This window comes from Gorilla gorilla, chromosome 22 (genome assembly GCF_029281585.2).
Source record: "Gorilla gorilla gorilla isolate KB3781 chromosome 22, NHGRI_mGorGor1-v2.1_pri, whole genome shotgun sequence".
Lineage (NCBI taxonomy): Eukaryota > Metazoa > Chordata > Mammalia > Primates > Hominidae > Gorilla > Gorilla gorilla.
The window spans coordinates 39,110,667-39,134,534 of record NC_073246.2 but is presented as its reverse complement, the minus strand read 5'-3'; the positions used below and the strand labels follow the sequence as shown (position 1 = coordinate 39,134,534).

The following is a 23,868-nucleotide window of genomic DNA, read 5'->3' as shown; positions in this document are numbered from 1 at the left end:
CAGCAACAGAGCAAGACACCATGTCTCTTAAAACAAGACATGTTTATGGTGGGTTTCACTTGCTGTGTGCCTTTATTGTTATCTGTTGTTATTTTGCAAGGGATGGTGGTAGTTACACTTCTGATATTTACTAATCAACCTGCGAAAATGGAGATACTTTGTTTCTAAGTATATCCTGTTATTGAAAGTCTGCTTATATTTATTCCCATTTGATAAATAGGATTAGGAGAACTATAAATGTATTAATTTCAGCCATTAAAAAGATCACAGCCGGGTGCAGTGGCTCACGCCTGTAATCCCAGCACTTTGGGAGGCTGAGGCAGACAGATCACCTGAGGTCAGGAGTTTGAGACCAGCCTGGCTAACATGGTAAAACCCCGTTTCTATTAAAAACACAAAGAATTAGCGGGGTGTGATGGCGTGTGCCCCAGCTACTTGGGAGGCTAAGGCAGGAGAATCGCTTGAACCCAGGAGGCGGAGGTTGCAGTGAGCTGAGATGGCGCCATTGCACTCTAGTTGAGGCAATAAGAGCAAAACTCTATCTCCAAAAAAAAAAAAAGATCACAGCTCTTCTGAGAAGTTGTGCCTGTGGCTTATGTTACATGCCTTCCGAAATCAAAACTGTTATTTTATTAGCTGTGTCTATGCTACTGTTGATTTGACACTAAGGTAAGATGAAAATAGAGCAAGTAACTGTTGTTTTTGTCATTTAGGGTAGAGTTTTGTGTTCCAGAATGTAAACTCTTTCTCTATTCTTATAGTTGCCTTTTCCTGAAGGACATATTAACGCTTTAAGTTTTGCGGGGAAAAGAGTGAAGACAGAGAAAGGTGCATTCACAGCGTTCAGATTTAGGGGCTTCCTGTGTTTTCTACAACTTTATTTTAATCCATTAGTACTTAAGAGATTCACTTCCTAAGTCATGGGTCTTCTGAGAGCCACTGACGTTAAACTATAAATGCTTAAAAAGCATGAATACGTGCCTTGAAGGCAGGTTCCAAATGTCAGTACCCTCCTGCTCCTCCTTGGAGGCCCAGCTGAGGAGGTCTGTGCAGGCCACAGGGCTGGAGGAAAGGCCTGCTCTCCCTGAGCGGCTGCAGCAGGAAGGCTCCGAGGAAGCTGGTGGGCTGTCAGGAGCAGAGGCAGCGCTGCCCAGAAGAGCACGGGGCTCGGTGAGGGGAGCCGTGGGTTCACACGTCAACCCTGTTAGCCAGGCAGCCTCACTGTGCTGGTTCTGCTTCTTGATCCTGAAGATCGGGGTTGTTAAAACAGTTAAATGAGATACCTGGGGAGGAGAGAGGGATATATCAGTTCAGTTCCCATGTGTCTGAAGCACCTATGTGTCTCATGTTGTAAATGAATCATTATTGTGCCAGAGTCTTAAAAAGCAGAGCCAAGTCACTGTTCATCTCCAGACCCAGCGCAGAGCTGCCCAAGACAGCAGGATGGTGGCCTCCAGGGGGTTGGGGTGCTGTGTCCTTCAGAAGGTTATTAGTAATTGGGAAGGACATCTCCAAGTGCGTGCTGATGGACTGAACTGATTTTTGTTTACAGCCTATCCAGATTATCAACAGCACCATAGAAATGGTGAAGCCAGGGAAATTTCCCAGCGGCAAAACAGAAATCCCTTTTGAATTTCCTCTGCACGTGAAGGGTAACAAAGTTCTGTATGAGACGTATCATGGCGTGTTTGTCAACATTCAGGTGAGAGCTTCCTAGTCCCACGCGACTGACTTCACAAGTTTTCTTCTGAAAAACGGTGTGGTCTTTCTCTCAACGTTAGTAGACGGGCCCAAGAATTTAATACTGTGTTTATTGCTGAGACCTCACATGTATATTCGACGTTAATTTCTCATTTCCCTGATAAATGCATTTGACGTATGGCCGTTATTTCTGATAGGAGCCTCAAGGCACTCGTGCTGTAACTTCTTTTCCCTCTGTTTCTTCTGGGCTCTTTTCAGGCCACCTCACATTGTAAGGGATGCTTTTATTGTCTGGTAACAGATATGCCCTAACTTCTTTCTGGCACTAGCATTAACTTGTCTATTTTATACTTACAAGTATCTCTTTGTTTAACACCCAAAGGCTACTACTTTGACATAGGCTGGTGTTGTTTATTGAACAAACCTTGTCAATGAGGGGAAGTGGATTATGACTTCCTGTCTACCGCTACTGGTTAAGGGACGTCTTTGACAGTCTGCTGTTGTTGTCTCAGGAGCAGTGTGGAGTCCACACGGGGTGAGAGAGCCTTTCCTTTATGCAGCAGAAAGAAAGATACTTTTGTGATAGCAGCCTCGCAGCACTTCCCTTGCTGGATGAGACAAAACTCTTCAGTCTTATATGCAAGAGGGATGAAAGTCAGGAATTTTTTTGATTTATTAAGTTTTGGTCAATAATTTGGTCTTAGTAGATACATTATCCTGCTGAAAATAATAGAACCTTTAAAATAAAAGCCTCCCAAACCCCTGTGAGTGTTTAAAGATTCATCTGTATGGGAGTTTTATGAATTGCCTAAGAGATCTGTCCAGAGTAAACACATGTAGTATGATGTACATCTTCTGTGAAGAAAAGAAGTGTTTCTAGTCCTTTATTGTTAGCACCAAAGGCTTTGGACAGCCCCAAGGAAGCAGCAGTGATGACTGAGTAGCACCTGGATTCAGAGGAAGCTGCGTACGTAGCCATGCAGATACCAGTTGCTGGTATGTGGGTGGGAGTCTTCTGATCAGCTTTCTAGGTTGGGACTGTTTCCACCCTGAAAGAAACTGAATGAAAAATGCCTTTTTGGCAATACTGAAGATATCTTGAACATTTGATTTTGAAAATTATTTTTATTATCTACCCAGAATCAGTATTGACTTGCTTTATCCACACGGTAGTTCTTTAATATGGTTGATTTAAAAATACAAGAATATGTTCATTAGAAACTGGAATAAGATCACGTTTTCAGTGATCATATTTGTTAACTCCTGCGTTCATCAAGACTTACCAAAAGAAGATGAATTTGTTTAAAGTCAAATTGGAAACCCCATCCTTTTCCACATGTTGCCAAGACAGATGTTCAGATATACATAGAAAACGTGTGTGCTGGCCAGGCACAGTGGCTCACGCTTGTCATCCCTGCACTTTGGGAGGCCATGGCAGGAGGAATGCTTGAACCCAGGAGTTCAAGACCAGCCTGGGCAACAAAGCAAGATCTCATCTCTACGAAAGAAAACAAAACAAAAAGCTTGTGTGCTTCTGTTGCTGCAGAGCTGTGTGTAAATTGGAGGCTACTTAAAATATAGTAGGAGAGTTAACAGGTGGTCAGTTCCTTAGTAAAGGGAATAATTGCCCCTACCCTCGTCTTTTCATCATCAGATTTTACCATTTGAGGGTTAACCTCAGAATACTACAATTTGGAATTCAGTACCTCCCCAACTATCTCACTGATTTCTAACAATGAAGAGATTTCTTAGCTTAACCTCTGATTTCCATGACTTTATCACACTTATTGTCATTCAGCACTTAATAGTATTTTGCCATCTTTGTTCACCTAAAAATTTAGATTTTTTTCTAAATCATTTTAAAGTTAGTTTCAGAGTCTTGATACTTCATCTCAAAAGACCTCATTGCGCATCTCCAAAAACTAAGGACGTTTGTCTCTATAATTACAGTTAACATTTGCACACCTATCAGAATTTGTAAAAATTCTCAAGTATTGATTAATTCTTGATTCATATCGAAATTTGTCTTCTTTTGAGAAAATAAATTTAAGAGAAACTAAGATTATGTTTTTTTAAATCTGTCATCATCCATCTATCCATTCATTCATTCATGCCATTATTTGGCAGGTCTTTTTCTTACAGTTTTATAGTAGGGCAAGTGCCGCCCAGAGACGGCAGTGACTTCCTGTGGTCACACAGGCCAGCCTCAGCCTGCAGGTCCAGACCAGCACTCCTCGGCCCGCACTGCTTACCGCACTTACTCTAAAGGTTAACATAGGCACATTTCTTTGGATAGAAACTTTTGTTGCTAAACCCTAATATCATCTTAAATTATGTGCCAAGAAATTTTTCATTTATAAATTGGATTGTGTTGTAACAATCTAAAACGGTAAAAATCATAAATCAGAATAGAGGATTTAAAAGATAGACGTGCTGGGTGCAGCGGCATGCACCTGTAAACCCAGCCACTTGGGAGGCTGAGGTAGGAGAATCACTTGAGCCCAGAAGTTCAAGTCCAGCCTGGGCAATATAGCAATACCTCATCTCTTAAGAAAAAAATTTTTTAATTAAAAAAAAATATATATATATATATACACATATACACATATATATGTATATGTATAAAATGCCAGTATTATATTCCTGACTTCCAGAGGCTTGGTTTGCTTGTCATTTTTTAGATGAAGAGCTTGACATTCTTCTCAGTCATGTTGCGTTCATGTTTGTCTTTGTTACTAGATACTTCATACGATCATCAGAGTCTTCCGTAGTTGCCCTTTGTGCATCTACTTCTTCTTTTTACAATAATTTAAATTGTAGGCAAGTTTTACTAGGTTTGTTCTACTCTTGCTTTACTCTTGTAGCTGTGCTAGCAAGCGTTTATCCTATCACATAAAACATGTCTGTTGAAATTGTATATTCAGCACTCATTTCTAGAGATCCTAGTCATCCCTTTTCAAAGTTAAAAATTCCTTTTATAGGAGTCTACTTTAAAACTATGGACAGGGCTGGGCACCGTAGCTCACGCCTGTAATCCCAGCAGTTTGGGAGGCGGAGGTGGGCAGATCACCTAAGGTCAGGAGTTCAAGACCAGCCTGGCCAACATGGTGAAACCCCGTCTCTACTAAAAATACAAAAATTAGGCCAGGCACGGTGGCTCACACCTGTAATCCCAGCACTTTGGAAGGCCAAGGCATGTGGATCACCTGAGGTCAAGACCAGCCTGACTAACATGGTGAAACCCCATCTCTACTAAAATACAAAAATTAGCCGGGCATGGTGGTGGATGCCTGTAATCTCAGCTACTCGGGAGGCTGAGGCAGGAGAATTGCTTGAACCCAGGAGGCAGAGTTTGCAGTGAGCCGAGATCACGCCATTGCACTCCAGCCTGAGCAACAGGAGTGAAACTCCATCTCAAAAAAAAAAAAAAAAATTAGCCAGCCATGGTGGCGCGCCCCTGTAATCCCAGCTACTCAGGAGGCTGAGGCAAGAGAATCACTTGAAACCAGGAGGTGGAGGTTGCAGTGAACCAAGATCACGCCACTGCACTTCAGCCTGGGCGACAGAGTGAGACTCCATATTAAAAAACAAAAAAAGAATATATATATTGTATATATATTCTACATAAAGATCCTTGCAGACAAGGATGATTCTTTTAAACAATGTTTTACTCTCCCAGTAGTACCTTAAATATATATAGTAACTTCTTATTTCATGCGGACAGGTTGTTCATATGAATATAGCTTCTTGGAAGATTCAGTTATGCATAGAGTCCCAGTTATGAAAATTATTTTTGACGTAATTCTGAAGTTTTTCCTGGACGATTAAAACAACTAACTTTATTAAACGTGGATTATGTGATTTTTTTTTTTTTTTAAAGACTGGCATTACAACAGTGGTCCTGCTGTAGAATTACATTTTTAAATAGTCTCTCAGCTCACGGACAGGGATTTGAAGCAACAGTCCCCGTTCAAAGCCTGCTTTAAGCTCAATACCAGCTCTGCAGTGGAGCTCCCCTTAAGGGAACAGAGCTCACCTTGCAGTAGGCACCATGGTAGCAACCAGCTCAGAAAACTAACCTAGGGACAGCAGAGAAATGGAATGCGGCTCTGCCACATTAAAAAAGCAAGTGTGCAAGTGCGATGCTACATTGTTTTCCAACCCACTTTTTCTTTGAGGTGCAGGCTACATCTGTGTGTTGGCAGATGGAGAGAGACCTCAGATGTCTCGATAAATAAGATTGGCCATGAGTTGACCCTTGTGGAAGTTGGTTGATGGATGTGTGGGTTACTGCATATTCAGTAAACTAGAAGTTCCCTGAGGACCAGGTGTGATCTTGAGCTTGGCTCTGGTACCCAGGGCAGTGCTATGCACTCAGAGCAGGTGCCCAGCGAGGAGGGGTTGTGACATGCTGGGTGCTGTCCCAGGGTTGCAGTCCTCACTGCATGGATTTTCTAATCCCGCTTACAAAGTAGCTGCTGTTTTCCAGCATTGCTGTGTGCCAGCCCTGTGCTGAGTGCTTGTCACACATGATCTCATTGGAGTCTCGCTGCAGGTGGGTCTTAAGAGCCCCATTCTACAGAAGGGAAGCAGAAGCTCAGACAAGTTGTGTTATCTGTCTGGGCTCGCACAGTGAGGCAGACAACAACGGGATCTGGCCTGGCCTCTGCTCCTGAGCGCACTGCCCTTTCTGTCTCGCCAGCCTGCTCCCTGCTACAGGTGGGACCGTGCACCTGTTTGCCAGTGGGTCCAACTGCAGGACAGCTGTGCAAACAGATTGAAGAATAACCTTAAAGTGGTTCATTTTTAAAACAGAAATGCCTTTATTTTGAACATTAACTATCCTATTATGTATTATATTATGTATGTTAATTTTCTATAATGCACTGATTGCACATTTCCCTAAAATATGTTGACTGACTTGTCTCTTTGAATATAATTCCAAGATGAAAGCAAATCCCACTAAAATGAACTTTTTTCCTCCAACTCTCCCCTTTAGTATACGCTGCGCTGTGACATGAAGCGGTCTCTGTTGGCCAAGGACTTGACAAAGACCTGTGAATTTATCGTTCACTCCGCTGTAAGCTTCACTCGGGGACTCTGGTGCTTAATGATAGGAATCTCCCATGGGGTCTGAGAGTTTACCCTATTTACAAGCTCATCATTTAGCCTCTTACTGTTTCACGGGTGCTGGCAGAAGATACAAGACTCCTGGGTCAGAGACAGTCAGTGGCATGCGCATCACGTGTGCATCATTGTCCTGGGCCCAGAGTCCCCCAGCTGAGGCCGCGGGCCAGAGGGACTCCACGTCGGCACCTCGGGCAGGACCTTTCCTCTCCCTGGCTGTCTGGGTGGTAGACTGGCCCTTTGCATCCCAGCCCCTGGATAAAAAATGCCAGGCAGGCTCTCATGAAGCTCGGCTGTATCTATAGATTCTGAAATTATGTAACATGGAGGTGATCACTGTTACTGCTGTTTTGGTAACGTTTAAAGTACGATTCTTCAGGTAGACAGCTCTATAGCTCAGAGGCTAATAGCAACCTGACCTCCTGGGTTTGATGCTCAGCCTCCCAGCTCTACCACTGAGCTGAGCAGGTCACTGAGGTCTCTGCCCCACTTTCCTCGTCTGTGAAGTGGGACCATCTGGGAGGTGTGAAGAGCCCTTTGGAGGGTCACTGTGCTGAGAGGTTTCAAATAAGTACTTGCCAATAACACTGTTCTGTTTCTTAGATCTGATTTTAAAATTCTGAATCTGAAAGGCACGTTGGAGATTAAGACATCTCTCCCCTCATTTTACAGATGAGGAAACTGAGTTTCAGCAAGATGGGGAAATTTGACAGAACTGTGTTCAGGACCCAGGCTTGCGCCTCTTAGTTCCCCGTCCTTCCTGCATCGCCAGGCTGCCGTTGGTTTATTTTTGAAAGGGAAAAGCTATTTGACCTGCAGAACTCTTGGCCTTCACCTACTGATTTCGGTTTCACCTCTCGTTTTAGCCTCAGAAGGGGAAGTTTACTCCCAGTCCCGTGGACTTCACGATTACACCTGAAACCTTACAGAACGTCAAAGAGGTAAGACGTCCTGCACAGGCGAATGCTGTGGGTATCTTCCCAGCAGCCAGACCCCACGGACTAGCTATTGCCTGAGTGGTCTTCATTTGGAAATCACGTCATCAGCCAGCAGAGATTTCTGATTGTTTGTACCCAAATTACTCAGTATTTTCCATTTGATTTCCTTTTTAAGCTCAGTAAAGCAGCTTAGAAGAGGACTGCTTTTGAAAAGTTCCTCAGGGAGGGTCCATGTCTATTAATCTCACCATTTTCCCTCAGTTTTACTGCATCATGGGCCCCCAAGACCCCCCGCTGCCCATGACACGGCCACGTCCCTTCATTTCTCATGGTTAGCCGGGGCCTGCTCCCAGCCCCCTGGCCTGTTGTCGTCCTCCATGGATGTTTAGTTTGCAGTTTCTTCCCCAGCATTCCCACCTGACAGAGGCCGGGCAGCAACGTGCTTTTCAAAGATTCCGCAGTGCCCTCCGTGGTGGACGCCTCACGGCCAAGGCAGGTACAGTGAGGCACAGACGCCTGGGCAGTGCCAGCCCAGCTGCCCCGCCTCCTGCGTCAGGACAGGGCTGTCTGGCTGTCAGTGGCAGCCGCTGGTGGAGCCTCAGCTGGTCCCTCGAGCTGCACGGTGAACTTGGGCCCGTCCAAAACTCTGCCTGGCCCCGGCCTCCCTGATCTTGCCCTCTCATCCACTGCCGTGCATTTCTCCTAAACAGTGGAGTCCTGTAGATCTTCCTGGATGTAACTTTTCATCCTTCCTCTAATTCTTTATTCTGCTGTCTGGACCACACTGACTAGGATCAAGTGAAGGACAAGCTGGGAGGCCTGGGCCCTGGGATGTCATTGGCCTCATCCCTCAGAGGCTGGACATGTGTCGTGGGGAGCCTTTCAGACAGGTGAGGGAGGAAAGGCCACTCCTCTGTCTGTTCTGCACGTCTCCCTTCTCCGGGCTCTGAGGGCACGCGACCCCAGTGGGCCACTCAGACTCCCGTCTCCCACCTCTGTAGCCTGTCTGCAGAAGCGCTGACCTCAGCAGTAATGTGATTCATTTCTAGACACCGTTTCTTCTTCGGGATAGCTGCTGCTTCCATTACGGACGCAGTGGCCTTTCATCTCCGTTTCCTGTATTGATTCTGTTTCTCAGGGGTTGGTTCTGTTTGTTGAGTGTGTGTGTCTTTTTCTTGCTTTTGTTTTCCTTAAATGTGTATTGATCCTTGGTTGTCAGTTTACATTTACAAATGAGGATCTAATGTGTGTGATGGTGTTGTAGAGGCTGTATCCTTAGCCCAGGTGAGAACCTGTTCTCCTGGTCCTCAGCACGTGCTCATCAGAGGCGCTCTGCCCTGGGTGTGGCACGTGGCCGGGGTGTTTGTAGGCAGCTTGTCTCCTGAGTCCAGAGGCTCGCTGTCTGCATTGTGGCTGTGAATGACGTGGGACACTTGTCCTACCTTGCCCTGAGTCTGCTTTTCCGGGTGGGAGATCCCCTTTGCAGGAAGCTGTGGTGCCAGTCTGTGGCAGCTTCCCCCATCTGGTGAGCTCACCTGTGATACCTGCCTACTGCCCTTCGCAGGCCCCCGCCCGATGGCAGGCTGACCACACGCCCTGCGAGCACACCCGCTCTCACCGCTCCCCCTGCCACCTGGAGGACGGGTGCCCTGAACTCCCGGGAGCCGGATTGTCTGTCCACTTTCTGCCGGACAGAAACACTTCACTGGGGTGGTCCCCACGGGGTGTTCCTTGTGGCTTTTCTAGGTATAGGTTTATTTGTAAACACGAAGAACTTTTCTTTCCGCAGAACCATTCAGGTTTATTGTTGGAAAATAAGAAAATAACACATAAAGCAAATAAAATAAAATTGCTTATTCACAAAATGCCACTGGTGGTTGTTTTGCTTTTTAAGTAGAAAAGAGATGTATTGTAGAAAATCTTGTAGATTTTTAAGTAGAAAAGAGATTTATTGGAAGGATATAAGATAGCTTTATAGGAACTACTAGGCTGGAGCTCAGACGCAAAATAGTATAGGTTTATTTTATTTGTATATGTTAAAATCATGTCAGTGGGAGGAGAGGGAAAATGATTGTTTAGTCAGTTTCTTGAGCTGAATGTTGAAAGCTATCCTTTTTCATTAGTCGCCTAAAAGAATTTTAATGTGTACTGCTACTGCTTTTTGTTTTTCTACACAAATAGCTTCTCTTAGTTATTTTTAAAACTCTGTCTTGGCCAGGCACAGTAGATCATGCCTGGAATCCCACCACTTTGGGAGGCCAAGGCAGGAGGATCACTTAAGGTCAGGAGTTCAAGACCAGCGTGGGCAACACAGAACCTGTCTCTACAAAAGAAAAATGTAAAAATTAGCTGGGTGTGGTGGCATGTGATTGTAGTCCCAGCTACTAGGGAGGCTTAGGCAAAAGGATTGCCTGAGCCCAGGAGGTGAGGCTGCAGTGAGCCATGTACTTCAGCCTGGGCAACAGAGCAAGACCCTGTCTCTAAAAATGTTTATAATAAAAACAAATAAATAAAAGCTCCATCTTGAATGCAGACTTTTTCAGAGGTCTGTACCTTTGGGGACTGCCAGGTCCAGAGCCCCGGGCTTTTCAGGTCCAGAGCTTCACTGCCTGGTCAGGTGGCCACCAGCCACACATCACCATTGACCCTGGGCACATGGCTGGACCAAGTAGCTGAGGTGGATGTGTAAATACTGACCAGATTTCAAAGACTCAGGATGAAAAGGAGAATGTAAAACATCATTCATATTTTTGATATTGATTATATGTGGAAGTGATAGCACTTTTGATATATTCGTTAATTTTACCTTCTTTTTTAATGTGGCTACTAGAAAATTCCAAATTATATATGTGGCTTCCACTCGCAGCTTGCATTATGTTTCTGTTGGACAGTAGTATGCCAATATCTGATCCTTTCAGTAACTGGGATCCAGCCAGAGGTAAAGATTCCTAGAAAAACCGTCTCTGTCTAGACCAAGCCCATTCAACCCACAGCCCACAGGCCAGGATGGCTTTGAATGTGACCCAACACAAATTCATAAACCTTCTTAAAACATGAGATTTTGTTTCTGTGATTTTTTTTTAACTCATCAGCTATCATTAGTGTTAATATATTTTATGTGTGACCCAAGACAATTCTTCTTCTTCCAACGTGGCCCAGGGAAGCCAAAAGAGTGGACACCCCTGCTCTAGACCATCATCAGTCCTTCCTGGCCAGTGTCCTGTCTGCAGAGTAAAGGTTTGTAGGCTTCTCATCAAGCGTCAAAGAAACTAGTTTTCTTTAAATTTCCGTGAAATAAAATAAATGTCTTGGGTTTTAAAAATTGTACAATTGGGAACATCTTTGAATGTTTTTTTTTAAGAGACAGCATCTCATTCTTGTCACCCAGACTGGAGTGCACTGGTGTAATCATTGCTCACTGGAGCCTCAAGCTCCTGGGCTCAAGCAATCCTCCTGCCTCTGCCTCCCATGTAACTGAGACTACAGGTATGCACCAGCCTGCCCAGCTAATTTTTAAAACATTTTTTAGAGATGGGGTCTTGCTGTGTTACACAGGCTGTTCTTGAACTCCTGGCCTCAAGTGATCCTCCTGCCTTTGCCTCCCAAAGCCCTGGGATTACAGGCTTGAGCCACTGTGCCTGGCCAGGATTTTTTTTTTTAACTGTGTGTGTGTCAGGTTGTCTTGAACACCACGGCGACTCCCTCAGACTTTTTTGTGTCTTATTCCTTGGTAAGAAGGAGCTTTCTAGCTCTGAGACTAGGCAATTAGGATGGTTCTCTGAGGCATTCCCTGTACACAGAGTGTCAGTCAGGTGCCATATGTAGAGCGTTGTTGAATAATTCAGCCGGCTAATGTCCAAGACGTCAGTACTTCGCTCCTTTCTTCCCATTTTGTGAGACGGTCCCGGTGGACTGTATAACCACTATCCAACTTCGCCTCCAGGTTTTATTTGCACCAAAGTATGGAGCACTTTCCCCCCTTGCCTGCATTCTGATGTATTTGTTTTCATTTTGTTTTAGAGAGCTTTGCTTCCCAAATTTCTCCTTCGAGGACATCTCAACTCAACAAACTGTGTCATCACACAGCCGCTAACGGGAGAGCTGGTGGTGGAGAGCTCGGAAGCCGCCATCAGAAGCGTGGAGCTGCAGCTGGTGCGCGTGGAGACATGCGGTGAGGGCCGTGCCACCAGGCCTTGCGCTTGCCTGTCCCCCTCGACTGCCACCCTCACGTTCCATGGTTAAGAGGATGCTGGGGGGCTGGGCACAGTGGCGCACCCCTGTAATCCCAGCTACTCAGGAGGCTGAGGTGGGAGGGTGGTTTGAGGCTGCAGTGAGCTGAGATCGCACCACTGCACTCCAGCCTGGGCAACAGAGCAGACCATGACCCTGAGTCTAAAAAGAGAGAGGATGTCGGGGAAGCAAAAGTAAGAGCGTGGCTGTGCCTTAGCAGTAGCCGCGTGTCTAAGGAAAGTGAGGGGAGGGGACCCTGGAGGATTCTCGGAGCAGACGGGGGGTGGTGCCGGTGCGGATGTGGACCCGCAGCCTCTGCTGGCCCTGACCGCGTGATGTGGCCTCCCTCCCGCAGGGTGTGCAGAAGGCTATGCCCGCGACGCCACGGAGATTCAGAACATTCAGATCGCCGACGGGGATGTGTGCAGGGGCCTCTCTGTCCCCATCTACATGGTCTTCCCTAGGCTGTTCACCTGCCCTACACTGGAGACCACCAACTTCAAAGTGGGTAAGTGGCACTCGCCTCCAGACCTCATGGGCCCATGGGAAGGGCCACTCAGCGCCAGGGCCTGCTGTGGGTCACATAGCTCAGAGCCTGCCGCCCTTTGGTCCCTCAGTGCCAGGGCCTGCCACAGGCCATACAGCTCAGAGCCTGCTGCCCTTCGGCTGCTCAACAAAACCTTGTTAAGGAGCTACTGTGTCGCACAGGGGACACACCCACAAGCAGTCCTGATGCTTGTGGGACTTCCACTGTCACATGGGGAAACACACAGACCCACATCAGTGTAGATTAGACATGGGCAGGTGACGCTGAGCTCCGTGTAGACATGGGCAGGTGACGCTGAGCTCCGTGAAGACATGGGCAGGTGACGCTGAGCTCTGTGCAGACATGGACAGGTGACGCTGAGCTCCGTGTAGACATGGGCAGGTGACGCTGAGCTCCGTGTAGACATGGGCAGGTGACGCTGAGCTCCGTGTAGACATGGGCAGGTGACGCTGAGCTCCGTGAAGACATGGGCAGGTGACGCTGAGCTCCGTGTAGACATGGGCAGGTGACGCTGAGCTCTGTGTAGACATGGGCAGGTGACGCTGAGCTCCGTGAAGAAAACTCCCGTGAGTGAGCACCACAGGAGTGGGGGGTGGTGTTGATACTGACAAAGTGGCTCTGTGTGAAGGTCCAGGACCCGTGAAAACCCCAGAGTGAGCGCTCAGCAGCAGGAAGGCCTTGAGCCCCGCGGCCTAGATGCCTCTAGTGAGTTTCCATGAAACTGTGTGTTCATATTTTAACCATGGGATCTGAATCAGGTCACAGACACCCTTTTATATTCTGCCTTTTCCCCTTAACATTGTATCATGAACATTTCCATGTTTTTAACTCTTCCTATAAATATTGTAATGGGACCTCCATCTTAATAAGAATCATGTTAATTGGGAGATCACTCCACACTACGAAGAAGTAGAACAGAGAGACCCAGAAGGAAGGGACCGAGCCTTCTCAGTAGCAGGGGACCGTGATTCAGAAAGGCTCGGGGACCTCTAGGTTGGAAGTCAGGAGTGAGCACTGCATCCACATCAAGAGCAGCACCTCTGTGTGTTCCCCTCCAATTCTGTGCAAGTGACCTCAAATGCACGGTCAGGCCCGAGACTGGAACTCACTCGGACTCTAAACAGCGCCTGGGTTATCATGGCGGCTCCAGTGCAGCTGTTTTCCTGCTGTAAAGGAAAGCCCCCGCCAGCTCCCTATCTTGCCTGCTGGGCATCCCTCTCTGTCCACTCCAGCCACACCCTCCACTCTTCTGGGGGGCACAACAAGAGGGGTGGAGAACCCATTGAAGGGAGTGGTGGCAGGAAGTGCCCAGAGGGCTCTAATGTAGTGACAATAAAGTGAGGAAGGACAGGCCGGTCACTGCTGGTGGCCGACTCTTCTCGTGGCTGATGTTTGGGCGGAGGTGGACACTCCCACACGGGGATGTTGTCCTGCAGACCCCAGCCACAGGTGGGCACTGACTCCAAGGCCCCTTCCACAGCTGAGCTGCCACAGTGTGGGGCTCAGCACAGGGTGCCCTCTGCCCACACGGTGCCCTTCCCACCCCTCGTCACACTGGGGAAGGACATGGTGCTTGTTTGTCGTCAGGTGCTTCCTCTTCACACACATCCCTTTTGTTATGATCAACAAGGCTCACCCATATCAGCTGAAGAGTTGGTGGAGAAGGAATCCTGTTTGCTGAAAGGTGATGGATGAATAGTATCCAATGGAGCAACAATGAAATTGTTGCTTCTGAAGACTGTTTCTCACCTGGGGATTGGGGACATGGGCCCAGACAGCTATGCGCTGGTTCACAGTCTGCTATTTCATTAAGAACCGTAGGAAATGTAAAAATAAGGCAAAGGAATACCAATGAATTGAAAGGGTTCTAGAATATCCTTTTTAGGAAAGCAAAGGGACAGGGAAAGTGTAGTTGGTGAAGCCTGATCACTCATGTTCCAAGATGAGAGGACAAAAATTCACTTAGAGAAAGTTGACAGAGGTAGTCAGACATCAGCATAGTCATCTCCACTGGTTTGGCTGAAAGGTCAGGGTGGCGCTGAGGGGACAGCAATGAAACCCACCCGCACCGGGTGCTCCTTCGCCGTTAGAGCTTCCTGCGACTGCAGTGGTGGTGGCGTGTGGTTTCGCTGCTTGGTAACAGTGAGCATAAACCCACCCTCTCTTCTCTTCTCAGAATTTGAGGTTAACATCGTGGTGCTTCTTCACCCTGACCACCTCATCACGGAGAACTTCCCGCTGAAGCTCTGCAGGATATAGCCCGGAGGAGGGAAGCATAGAAAACGGGAGTGGCCATCTGGAAATCCAGCTGGTTATCCAAATCCTAAGGGGAGCTACAGCCAACGGCATATACTTGTTTTTGTGATTATTCTGTATCAGAAATGAAACAGACCCTCAAATTAACTTTCCTTCCTCATTTCTTGAGGCTTCTGCTTCCAACAGGCACCTCTAATCAGACCTTTTCTTTGAAATTCAACAAGATTTCTTAATGCTATTTGCCAAGACCATTTCACAGAAAACATTGACTGCGGCTCTTGCCTTATCTGTTCCTTTTTAGGTACAGTAAAACAATTGTGACAGCAGTTTGAGCTTGCTGAAGAGTGGCATCATGGGGACAAAAGGAAACCTCTGACTTGCTAATGGATGTAGCCAGGGACTCCCCATAGCAAAGGGTCTGTGGCCAGTTGACATCCAGGATGGCTGCAAGCACACTCGATGGTCAGGAAGTTTGCAGATACTCGCCAAGGCAGAGCGCAAAGTGCTAGCCACTGGAAATGCATGACTTCCCTCCACCCCTTCTCTATTCTGTAGTTTTTTGGTTTTGTTTCTGAGACGGAGTCTCAGTCTGTCACCCAGGCTGGAGTGATCTCAGCTCACTGCAACCTCCACCTCCCAGGTTCAAGCGACTCTCCTGCCTCAGCCTCCCGAGTAGTTGGGATTACAGGTGACTGCCACCGCGCCCGGCTAATTTTTGTATTTTTAGTAGAGACGGGGTTTCACCATCTTGGCCAGGCTGGACTTGAACTCCTGACCTCATGATCCACCTGCCTTGGCCTCCCAAAGTGCTGGGATTACAGGTGTGAGCCACTGCGCTCAGCCTCTAGTTCTTTTTACAACATTTTTCATTATAACTTTAAATTTTTTAAGCAACTGGAAAAGTGTTCCTTGCTCTCATGGGGGGATTTGGCTGGTGCCGAAGTGTTTCTGAAGTCTCAAGAACTGCCATAAAATCTCACGCTGCCATTTCCCTGAACAGATACATACATAGAGAGAGACAGTTTTCCAAACTGTGTCACGCAGGCTGAGCGCACTGGCAGGATCACAGCTCACGGCAGCCTCAACCTCCCTGGCTCAAGCGATCCCTCCCCTCAGCCTCCTGAGTAGCTGAGACTACAGGTGGGTACAGGTGAGTGCCACCACACTCAGCTAATTTTTAAATTTTTTGTAGACAGGGTCTCCCTGTGTTGCCCAGGCTGGTCTTGAACTCCTAGACTCAAGTGATCCTCCTGTCTTGGCCTCCCAAAGTGCTGAGATTACAGGTGTGAGCCACTGTGCCCAGCAGTTTCCCAGAATATATTTAAATGCAAAGTTACATGAGGGGGAAACATGTATGTTTGCTCCTGTTGTTACTGGGTAGGTTCTGAACAGCAGAAACCCATGTGCAGGGTGGGCTGGTGAAGGCCCCTCTCCGCAAGGTGGTAGCAGGAAAAGGTCCTTGACTTGATGAATGTGGTCTGCCTCTGAGCCACTGGAGGAAGCTGTTTTGAGCCAGGGTTTTTTGGCCTAAAGCCAGCATTTCCTCAGTCTCCCTTTGTGGTTCGAAGGATATGGACTATTGCAATACATTTCTTCCTTCAAATCCTGCCACTGTTTTGTTGGCCCACAACTAACAGGACCTCAAAATAAGCCATGCTGCTTTGCACACACACTAGCCTTCTTTTGTACTTTTCATTCTGGATGGGCTTGGCCAAAACAGGCTCAGGCCAAACGCCTCCCAAGCTGTATGTACTTCCAGTATCCTGAAACAGTGTTTGGTGACGTAATGCCAAGGGTAAACAAGCCTGATTTAGGCACAGCTTTATCCAGGGGCTTCACCCATGAAATTAATAAAACTTATCTGAGTCACTTGAAACTTGGTTCCCAGAAAATACATTTCTGGTTTATAATCTCCTTTTATGCTCACCTGACATTAATTATCTATCCTTGATGATGTGTTTAAACTGAGTAGCAGAAAACAGAGGCCACACTTTCTGGGAAATTTTAAAGGAAGAAACCATTTTTAATGAGATGAAAATATTTAATGAATTTAAAAAGCTAATGACAATTTTGAGAAAAGGTTTGGGATGTATATTGCTATGTAATTTAATAAACTGATTTTATGGATATAAATATGACTGTTTTCCTTAGAGAATAATTATTACCTGAAGCGCTTCCAGACAACGTGGCTACCTTTATCATTTCATTCAACCCTGAGTGGCCCAAACAAAGGCCTCAGGCCGGCCACTTCCTTCCACTTCTTGGTCTGACCTCTCCATGATCTGTTACTAGGCAAAACGCAGATGTCTGGCTACCTTGGGGCTGCAACTGTCCCACTCTTGCCCAGGCTTGCTGGAGTTGGGGTTATCCACAGTCAGAGGTTCAGAGTTGTCAAATTCTCCAATTAGAGCAAGAGATGAGGAAAGGAAAGGGAGACGAAAGAAAGACGCTGTGCCTCAGAAATAACGCCACATATCTACAACTATCTGATCTTTGACAAACCTGAGAAAAACAAGCAATGGGGAAAGGATTCCCTATTTAATAAATGGTGCTGGGAAAACTGGCCAACCATATGTAGAAAGCTGAAACTGGATCCCTTCCTTGCACCTTATACAAAAATCAATTCAAGATGGATTAAAGACTTAAACGTTAGACCTAAAACCATAAAAACCCTAGAAGAAAACCTAGGCATTACCATTCAGGACATAGGCATGGGCAAGGACTTCATGTCTAAAACACAAAAAGCAATGGCAACCAAAGGCAAAATTGACAAATGGGATCTAATTAAACTAAAGAGCTTCTGCACAGCAAAAGAAACTACCATCAGAGTGAACAGGCAACCTACAACATGGGAGAAAATTTTCGCAACCTACTCATCTGACAAAGGGCTAATATCCAGAATCTACAATGAACTCAAACACATTTACAAGAAAAAAACAACCCCATCAACAAGTGGGCGAAGGACATGAACAGACACTTCTCAAAAGAAGACATTTATGCAGCCAAAAAACACATGAAAAAATGCTCATCATCACTGGCCATCAGAGAAATGCAAATCAAAACCACAATGAGATACCATCTCACACCAGTTAGAATGGCGATCATTCAAAAGTCAGGAAACAACAGGTGCTGGAGAGGATGTGGAGAAATAAGAACACTTTTACACTGTTGGTGGGACTGTAAACTAGTTCAACCATTGTGGAAGACAGTGTGGCGATTCCTCAGGGATCTAGAACTAGAAATACCATTTGACCCAGCCATCCCATTACTGGGTATATACCCAAAGGATTATAAATCATGCTGCTATAAAGACACACGCACATGTTATGTTTATTGCGGCATTATTCACAATAGCAAAGACTTGGAACCAACCCAAATGTCCAACAATGACAGATTGGATTAAGAAAATGTGGCACATATACACCATGGAATACTGTGCAGCCATAAAAAACGATGAGTTCATGTCCTTCGTAGGGACATGGTTGAAATTGGAAATCATTCTCAGTAAACTATCACAAGAACAAAAAACCAAACACCGCATATTCTCACTCATAGGTGGGAATTGAACAATGAGAACACATGGACACAGGAAGGGGAACATCACACTCTAGGGACTGTTGTGGGGTGGGGGGAGGGGGGAGGGATAGCATTGGGAGATATACCTAATGCTAGATGACGAGTTAGTGGGTGCAGCGCACCAGCATGGCACATGTATACATATGTAACTAACCTGCACATTGTGCACATGTACCCTAAAACTTAAAGTATAATAATAAGAAAAAATTGCTTCAAATGAACGAAAAAAAAAAAGAGGCTGTGAACAATGAATCTAAAACAATATTTTCTTTTGGGAAATGCCCGTTTTGGCAGGAATACATTTTGGCTCAGCTGTGCTGTGAATTCGGAGGAAAAGTAGGGAGGGCCGGAAAGCCCAGGGCTTCATGCAGAGTAGACATCAAGAACCCACCTGCTCTGGAGTCTTGGTGGGCAAGGGGAACGAACCTTCCAGTCCATTTCTACCCTCACCATAATTCCTGTGTCTGAATCTGAATTACCTTCTTCAGAAACTGGGGGCTGAGGTTGCCTCCACATGCTAACGCTGATTCAGGGCGGCGGCAGATGCTGGTGTTCTCAGTGCCTTCCTGCTTCCGCTTCCCGTTCAGGAACAGGGCCGCATTTTCCCATCCTCTTCGGCTGTAGGCGTGGTCACGTGACCAGGAGGGCGGGGCGCGCCTGCGTAGCATACGCTGGAGGACGGCGCCCTCACCCTGGCGGGAGGGGGTGGATCCCCAGCGCGGTGCAGTTACACCGCAGACATGGGCTCGTCTATACGCTGCTGGATGGCCGGGGTCTGGGCGCCACAGCCGGGGGGCACCACCCTGGAGCTGATGATAGGGGAGGGAATCGCCGCTCGGGCGCCCGGGCCTCGCGCGGAGCCTGCGTGCGCGAGAGTTCACGGGGCAAATCCTGCCCATCCTCCGCGCCCAGGCGTGGCTTCAAAAGCCTCGGGCCGGGTGGTGCAGCCCCAGCATAACCTGGCGTCCCGGTGGCTGCTGGAGTGGTTGGCTCAGAATGGAAGGAAACGGTGGGGTCTGCGTTACTCTGTGGTGATAAAAAAGAGAAGCGGCAGCTTAGCGCCAAGAATAAATGATGACCGCCGGAATCCCTGCCGTTAGGCGTAGGTCTTGGCATGACAGCTGCAACAGGGCGGCCAGCTGGGCGCCAGGGGGCCTGGGCCGCCTGTCCGGTGCGGGTCCCCGAATATCCTGGGCTCTTCCGGGAAGTGCCGCTGCGGTGAGGCCAGAGCCTCCCGCTACGGAGGATGCGATGTGATGTGCTGTGCGTTGCTCTACTCAACGGAGCGCCATTCCCGTGGTTTCGCCTTGCTGCAGTTTCAGTAGATACCGGCTATTGATTTTGGTTCGAGAGTCGCAGCCATGTGAACATTAGTGTTATTCTGGGTCAGGCCGTCTTCTAAGTGCTGTATGTTACCTCGTTATAGCGACCCTGTGAGGAGGGAACTGTTAGTAGCATTAGCAGTCTAGGAAAAGAAATCCATTTTGCCAGGCGCTTGTCCATCCGTCTGCGCACCTCCCCACCGTTCCATCCCAGGCGAGCAGTCTGTAACGTGGTGCAGTTTTGCCTGCGCTGCAGCCCATCCTTTCACCTTGCTTCATTTGGGTTTTACTTTGGCGTGTCATTGACAAGTTTTTCTATGCATTTGTTCCCATGTATGCATCACAGGTTATTAGCTGTGTCACCACGTGTTGAGACGCGCGAAGGGCTCTGTTACCTTTTCATGGTTTGAATTGTTACGTCACCCTGGCGTTCTTGAACAAAGAATTGGACAAAACACACAAAGCAAGGAAAAACGGAAGCAACAAAAGCAGAGATTTGTTGAAAATGAAAGTACACCCCACAAGGTGGGAGCAGCCCATGAGGCTGAAGGGCCCGGTGACACAATTTTCTGGGATTTAAATACCCTGTAGAGGTTTCCCATTGGTTACTTGGTGTACACCTTGTGTAAATGAAGTAGTGGACCGTAATCAGTCTGATTGGTTGCAGGAGAGGACCAACCAGAGGCTGAAGCGAAGTTATAAAGCTATACCCTATGCAAACATCTGATTAGTTGCAGAAAGCAACCAATCAGAGGCTGAAGTTACAAAGTTATACTCCCATGCAAATGAAGTCTTGACCTGTGAACAGCCTCATTGGCTGTGGGAGGGGACCAATCAGAGGTACTTAGAGTTTATCTGCCACGTGGAAAAAGGGGGGTTGCAAAGGGAGTAGCCTCTGATCCTTTTGTTACTTGGATGTGGAAAGTTGGGGTTTTCCTTTTGATTTAGTTCTAGGAAGTCAGCCTGAATCGGCCTTAGGTTTACTGCCTCCAGACCCTATTCTCCTGCCTCAGAATGGTCTCAGTTTTGATCAGCTGAGTCCAATGAAAATGAAGTCCTGAGACTAACGCAATCGTTTGCAGCTGGATCCAGTTTAGGAAGGAGGCGAGTGATTAAAGGACCAGAAAGTCCGATCTAATTATATTCTAGGACTGATTTCTTCTATGTAGAGTAAAAATACTAGGGTATGTTCCAGACCCATTCAAAGCACTGAAATGTCCTTTAGTGAATGACCTCACAATACCTTCTGAGGGGTGTTTATTATTCCCATCTCACAGGTGAGCAGGCTGAGGCACAGAGAAACTGACCTGCCTAAGCCACGTAGCTCTGTTGATTCTTGGCCTGATAGTCCCCCAACTTACTACAACCAACACAGAATTACAGTAGATCGCCATTGCCCTGCCATGGGTAAGACCTCATTGATGGGGACACGATCAGTTCTTCGTGAACCATTACTATTGAAGCCACCATTCATCATTTCCAGCTGGTTTTCAAAAAGGTAGAATAAAGTTTTATGCGAAGAAATCAGTTTTCATTGTGAGATCTACCCAAGCTAACTCATTTTGGGACTCCGAATAAGAGTAGATATTAAAAACTTACAAAGCAGAACAACTGCCCGGGAAAATGCTCTATGAAGGTAAGGTCTTCTTTCGAATATAAACAATTCTGCAACCTAAAGGCTGTCAAAACTAGCCACTTTGGTAGGGAGAAAAAAAAATCATACATGTGAGTCTAAGAGGTGGAGGTGAGAATAAGCCTCCTGGGTCAGTATCTTCTCCACTATGGCCACTGAAATTCATATTTGAGACTATCTTAAGTGGCTACAGTGGTCAGAGAATATGACATTACTAAGAAACAGAAGGGCACCTAATTTGTAGAATCAAAGCGGATCCAGCTATACTCACATAAAATGCAGTCAACTTATTAGAGTATATCACTCAAAAGATGCGGAAAGGCAGACTGAGGAATTAAAACTCAGCAAGGATCTCCTGTGCTTTACTGTGCTTTTCTATGAATGTCACTGGTAAGATGGAATTCCTTGGATAGACCCCCCTCCAGGTCGGCAGGATTCTGACTTTGTAGGGCTTTTCATGTCCAACCCCAGCCAGTCTCTTTACAGTCTTGTGTATAACACACAAAAGACATATGCTGTGGAGGTTTTAAGTACTTAGAAAAGTATGAAGACAGAATTTGTGCCTATGTCTGTATATTGTCGGATTCTGGGGAGTGCCAGCTTGATCAGGATTAAGGGTCAGGATAATACCAAAAGATTATGGTTTACTGTCATCTGCATCAACTGTCATTTCCCCAAAAGATGTTTCTGGTTCCCTTTACAAACGTCCAGCTGTGGTAGGAGGCTGAGCATGAAGACTTAGGGACAAAGCAACTCAAATGAAAAGCATTATGAGAGGTAGGGTTTGGTCAGCAAAGGCCCCATAAAGCAGGGTGTGGTCACTTCCTTTCTCAGGGGTCACTGTCCCCCACCTGGGTCAAGGACTAGACCTTCAAGAACTAGACCACAACCTCTGGGTCTTAAGTGAAAGGAAGGAGACCAGCTTTTCTGTCTACAGATGTATAGCCTCTGATGGGGCCACCTGGGAAGGCTGGGCCAGGAGCCCAGATGTACTGCCGCATGATACACCAAAAAAGGATGCACCCAGGCTTAGCTGCAGAAAGGTGAGAGAAAGGAGCAAGAAACTAAAATCTTAAATATTCATGTTTGTTTTAAAACAATTTTCGACACCAATATGTATTAAGAAAACACAAATTCAAAGTTGAATTCAAAATCCCCTACATGGCTGGGCGCAGTGGCTCATGCCTGTAATCTCAGCACTTTGGGAGGCCGAGGCAGGCGGATCAATTGAGTCCAAGAGTTTGAGACCAGCCTGGCCAACATGGCGAAACCCTGTCTCTAACTTAAAAAAAAAAATACAAAAATTAGCCGGGCATGGTAGTACACACTTGTAATTCCAGGTACTTGGGAGGCTGAGGCATGAGAATTGCTTGAACCCAGGAGGCAGAGGTTGCAGTGAGCTGAGATCGCGCCACAGCACTCCAGCTTGGGTGACAGAGTGAGACTCTGTCTCAAAAAAAACAAAAAAACAAAATCCCATACATAAAAAAGATATGCTTAAGAAGTGAGTGTACTTTTACCACGATTTTCCTTTATATCTGGTAGCAAATACATCTTTTTTAATCCATGGAAACTGCAAAAATCAATTACATGCATAGCAACAAAGAAAATCACAATTGGCTGGGTGCGGTGGCTCATGCCTGTAATCCCAGCACTTTGGGAGGCTGAGGCAGGCAGATCACGAGGTCAGGAGATCGAGACCATCCTGGCTAACACGGTGAAACTCCATCTCTACTAAAAATACAAAAAATTAGCTGGGCGTGGTGGTGGGTACCTGTAGTCCCAGCTACTCAGGAGGCTGAGGCAGGAGAATGGCGTGAACCCGGGAGGCAGAGCTTGCAGTGAACCGAGATCGCGCCACTGCACTCCAGCCTGGGCGACAGAGCGACTGCGTCTCTAAATAAATAAATAAATAAATATAAAGAAATGTATTTTACCAGCCTGGGCACAAGACGAAACCCCATCTGTACCAAAAATACAAAAAATTAGCTGGGCGTGCTGGCGTGTGCCTGTGGTCCCAGCTACTCGGGAGGCTGAGGTGGGAGGATCACTTGAGCCTAGGGGGCGGAGGTTGAAGTGAGCCTAGATCACGCCAGTGCACTCCAGCCAGGGCGACAGAGTGACACCCCATCTCAAAAAACAAAGAAATGTATTATAAAATAATACTGATTTCAGTACATAGACACTCAGGCACAGCTAAACTGGAAGATATCAAGCCGTGATACTGACATATTCAGTGCATGGCCTCGGGTAGAATCACCATGAATGTGAGAGCTACAAATGCAGCGGCTTCACTGCATGTTGTGCAGGGGACTCACACTGCGGACGCGGAGGGGGCGGGGGCTATTGGATAATACTACCTTCCAAAATTATGAACAACCCTTAGTAACGTTCAGAAAAAAACAACAAAAGGGCAATCAAACCTCAAACCTCAATGTGCACAGTTACAGCATTCGTGAGAAATTCACATACAGTAAAGCTCACAAGATACTTGGTGTTTATACATAAAATGAAGTGAGGTCTAGACCCACCATGTCC

General features: G+C 46.7%; 2 protein-coding genes across 3 annotated transcripts in view; one reads left to right on the top strand and one right to left on the bottom strand.

Moving 5' to 3' along the window:
* VPS26C (VPS26 endosomal protein sorting factor C) overlaps nucleotides 1-16,932 on the top strand; it is a 45,383-nt gene extending 28,451 nt beyond the window's left edge. Inside the window, exons 3-8 of one of the 2 annotated variants that reach the window (XM_004062776.4) lie at nucleotides 1,553-1,702; nucleotides 6,701-6,781; nucleotides 7,695-7,769; nucleotides 11,787-11,937; nucleotides 12,352-12,504; nucleotides 14,720-16,932. In XM_004062776.4, coding sequence (XP_004062824.1) covers nucleotides 1,553-1,702; nucleotides 6,701-6,781; nucleotides 7,695-7,769; nucleotides 11,787-11,937; nucleotides 12,352-12,504; nucleotides 14,720-14,802 — 693 coding nt within the window. In that variant the 3' untranslated portion in view covers nucleotides 14,803-16,932. The other variant, XM_055374014.2, reaches the window with a different exon arrangement.
* Nucleotides 866-22,333, bottom strand: LOC101140163 (Down syndrome critical region protein 9). Its single transcript, XM_063702700.1, has 2 exons — nucleotides 18,855-22,333; nucleotides 866-2,760 (listed from the first exon to the last, which is right to left on the bottom strand). The coding sequence occupies exons 1-2, from the start codon at nucleotides 19,272-19,274 to the stop codon at nucleotides 2,578-2,580; spliced, it is 603 nt and encodes a 200-aa protein (XP_063558770.1). The 5' UTR covers nucleotides 19,275-22,333; the 3' UTR covers nucleotides 866-2,577.
* Between the last annotated feature and the right edge of the window lie 1,535 nt (nucleotides 22,334-23,868).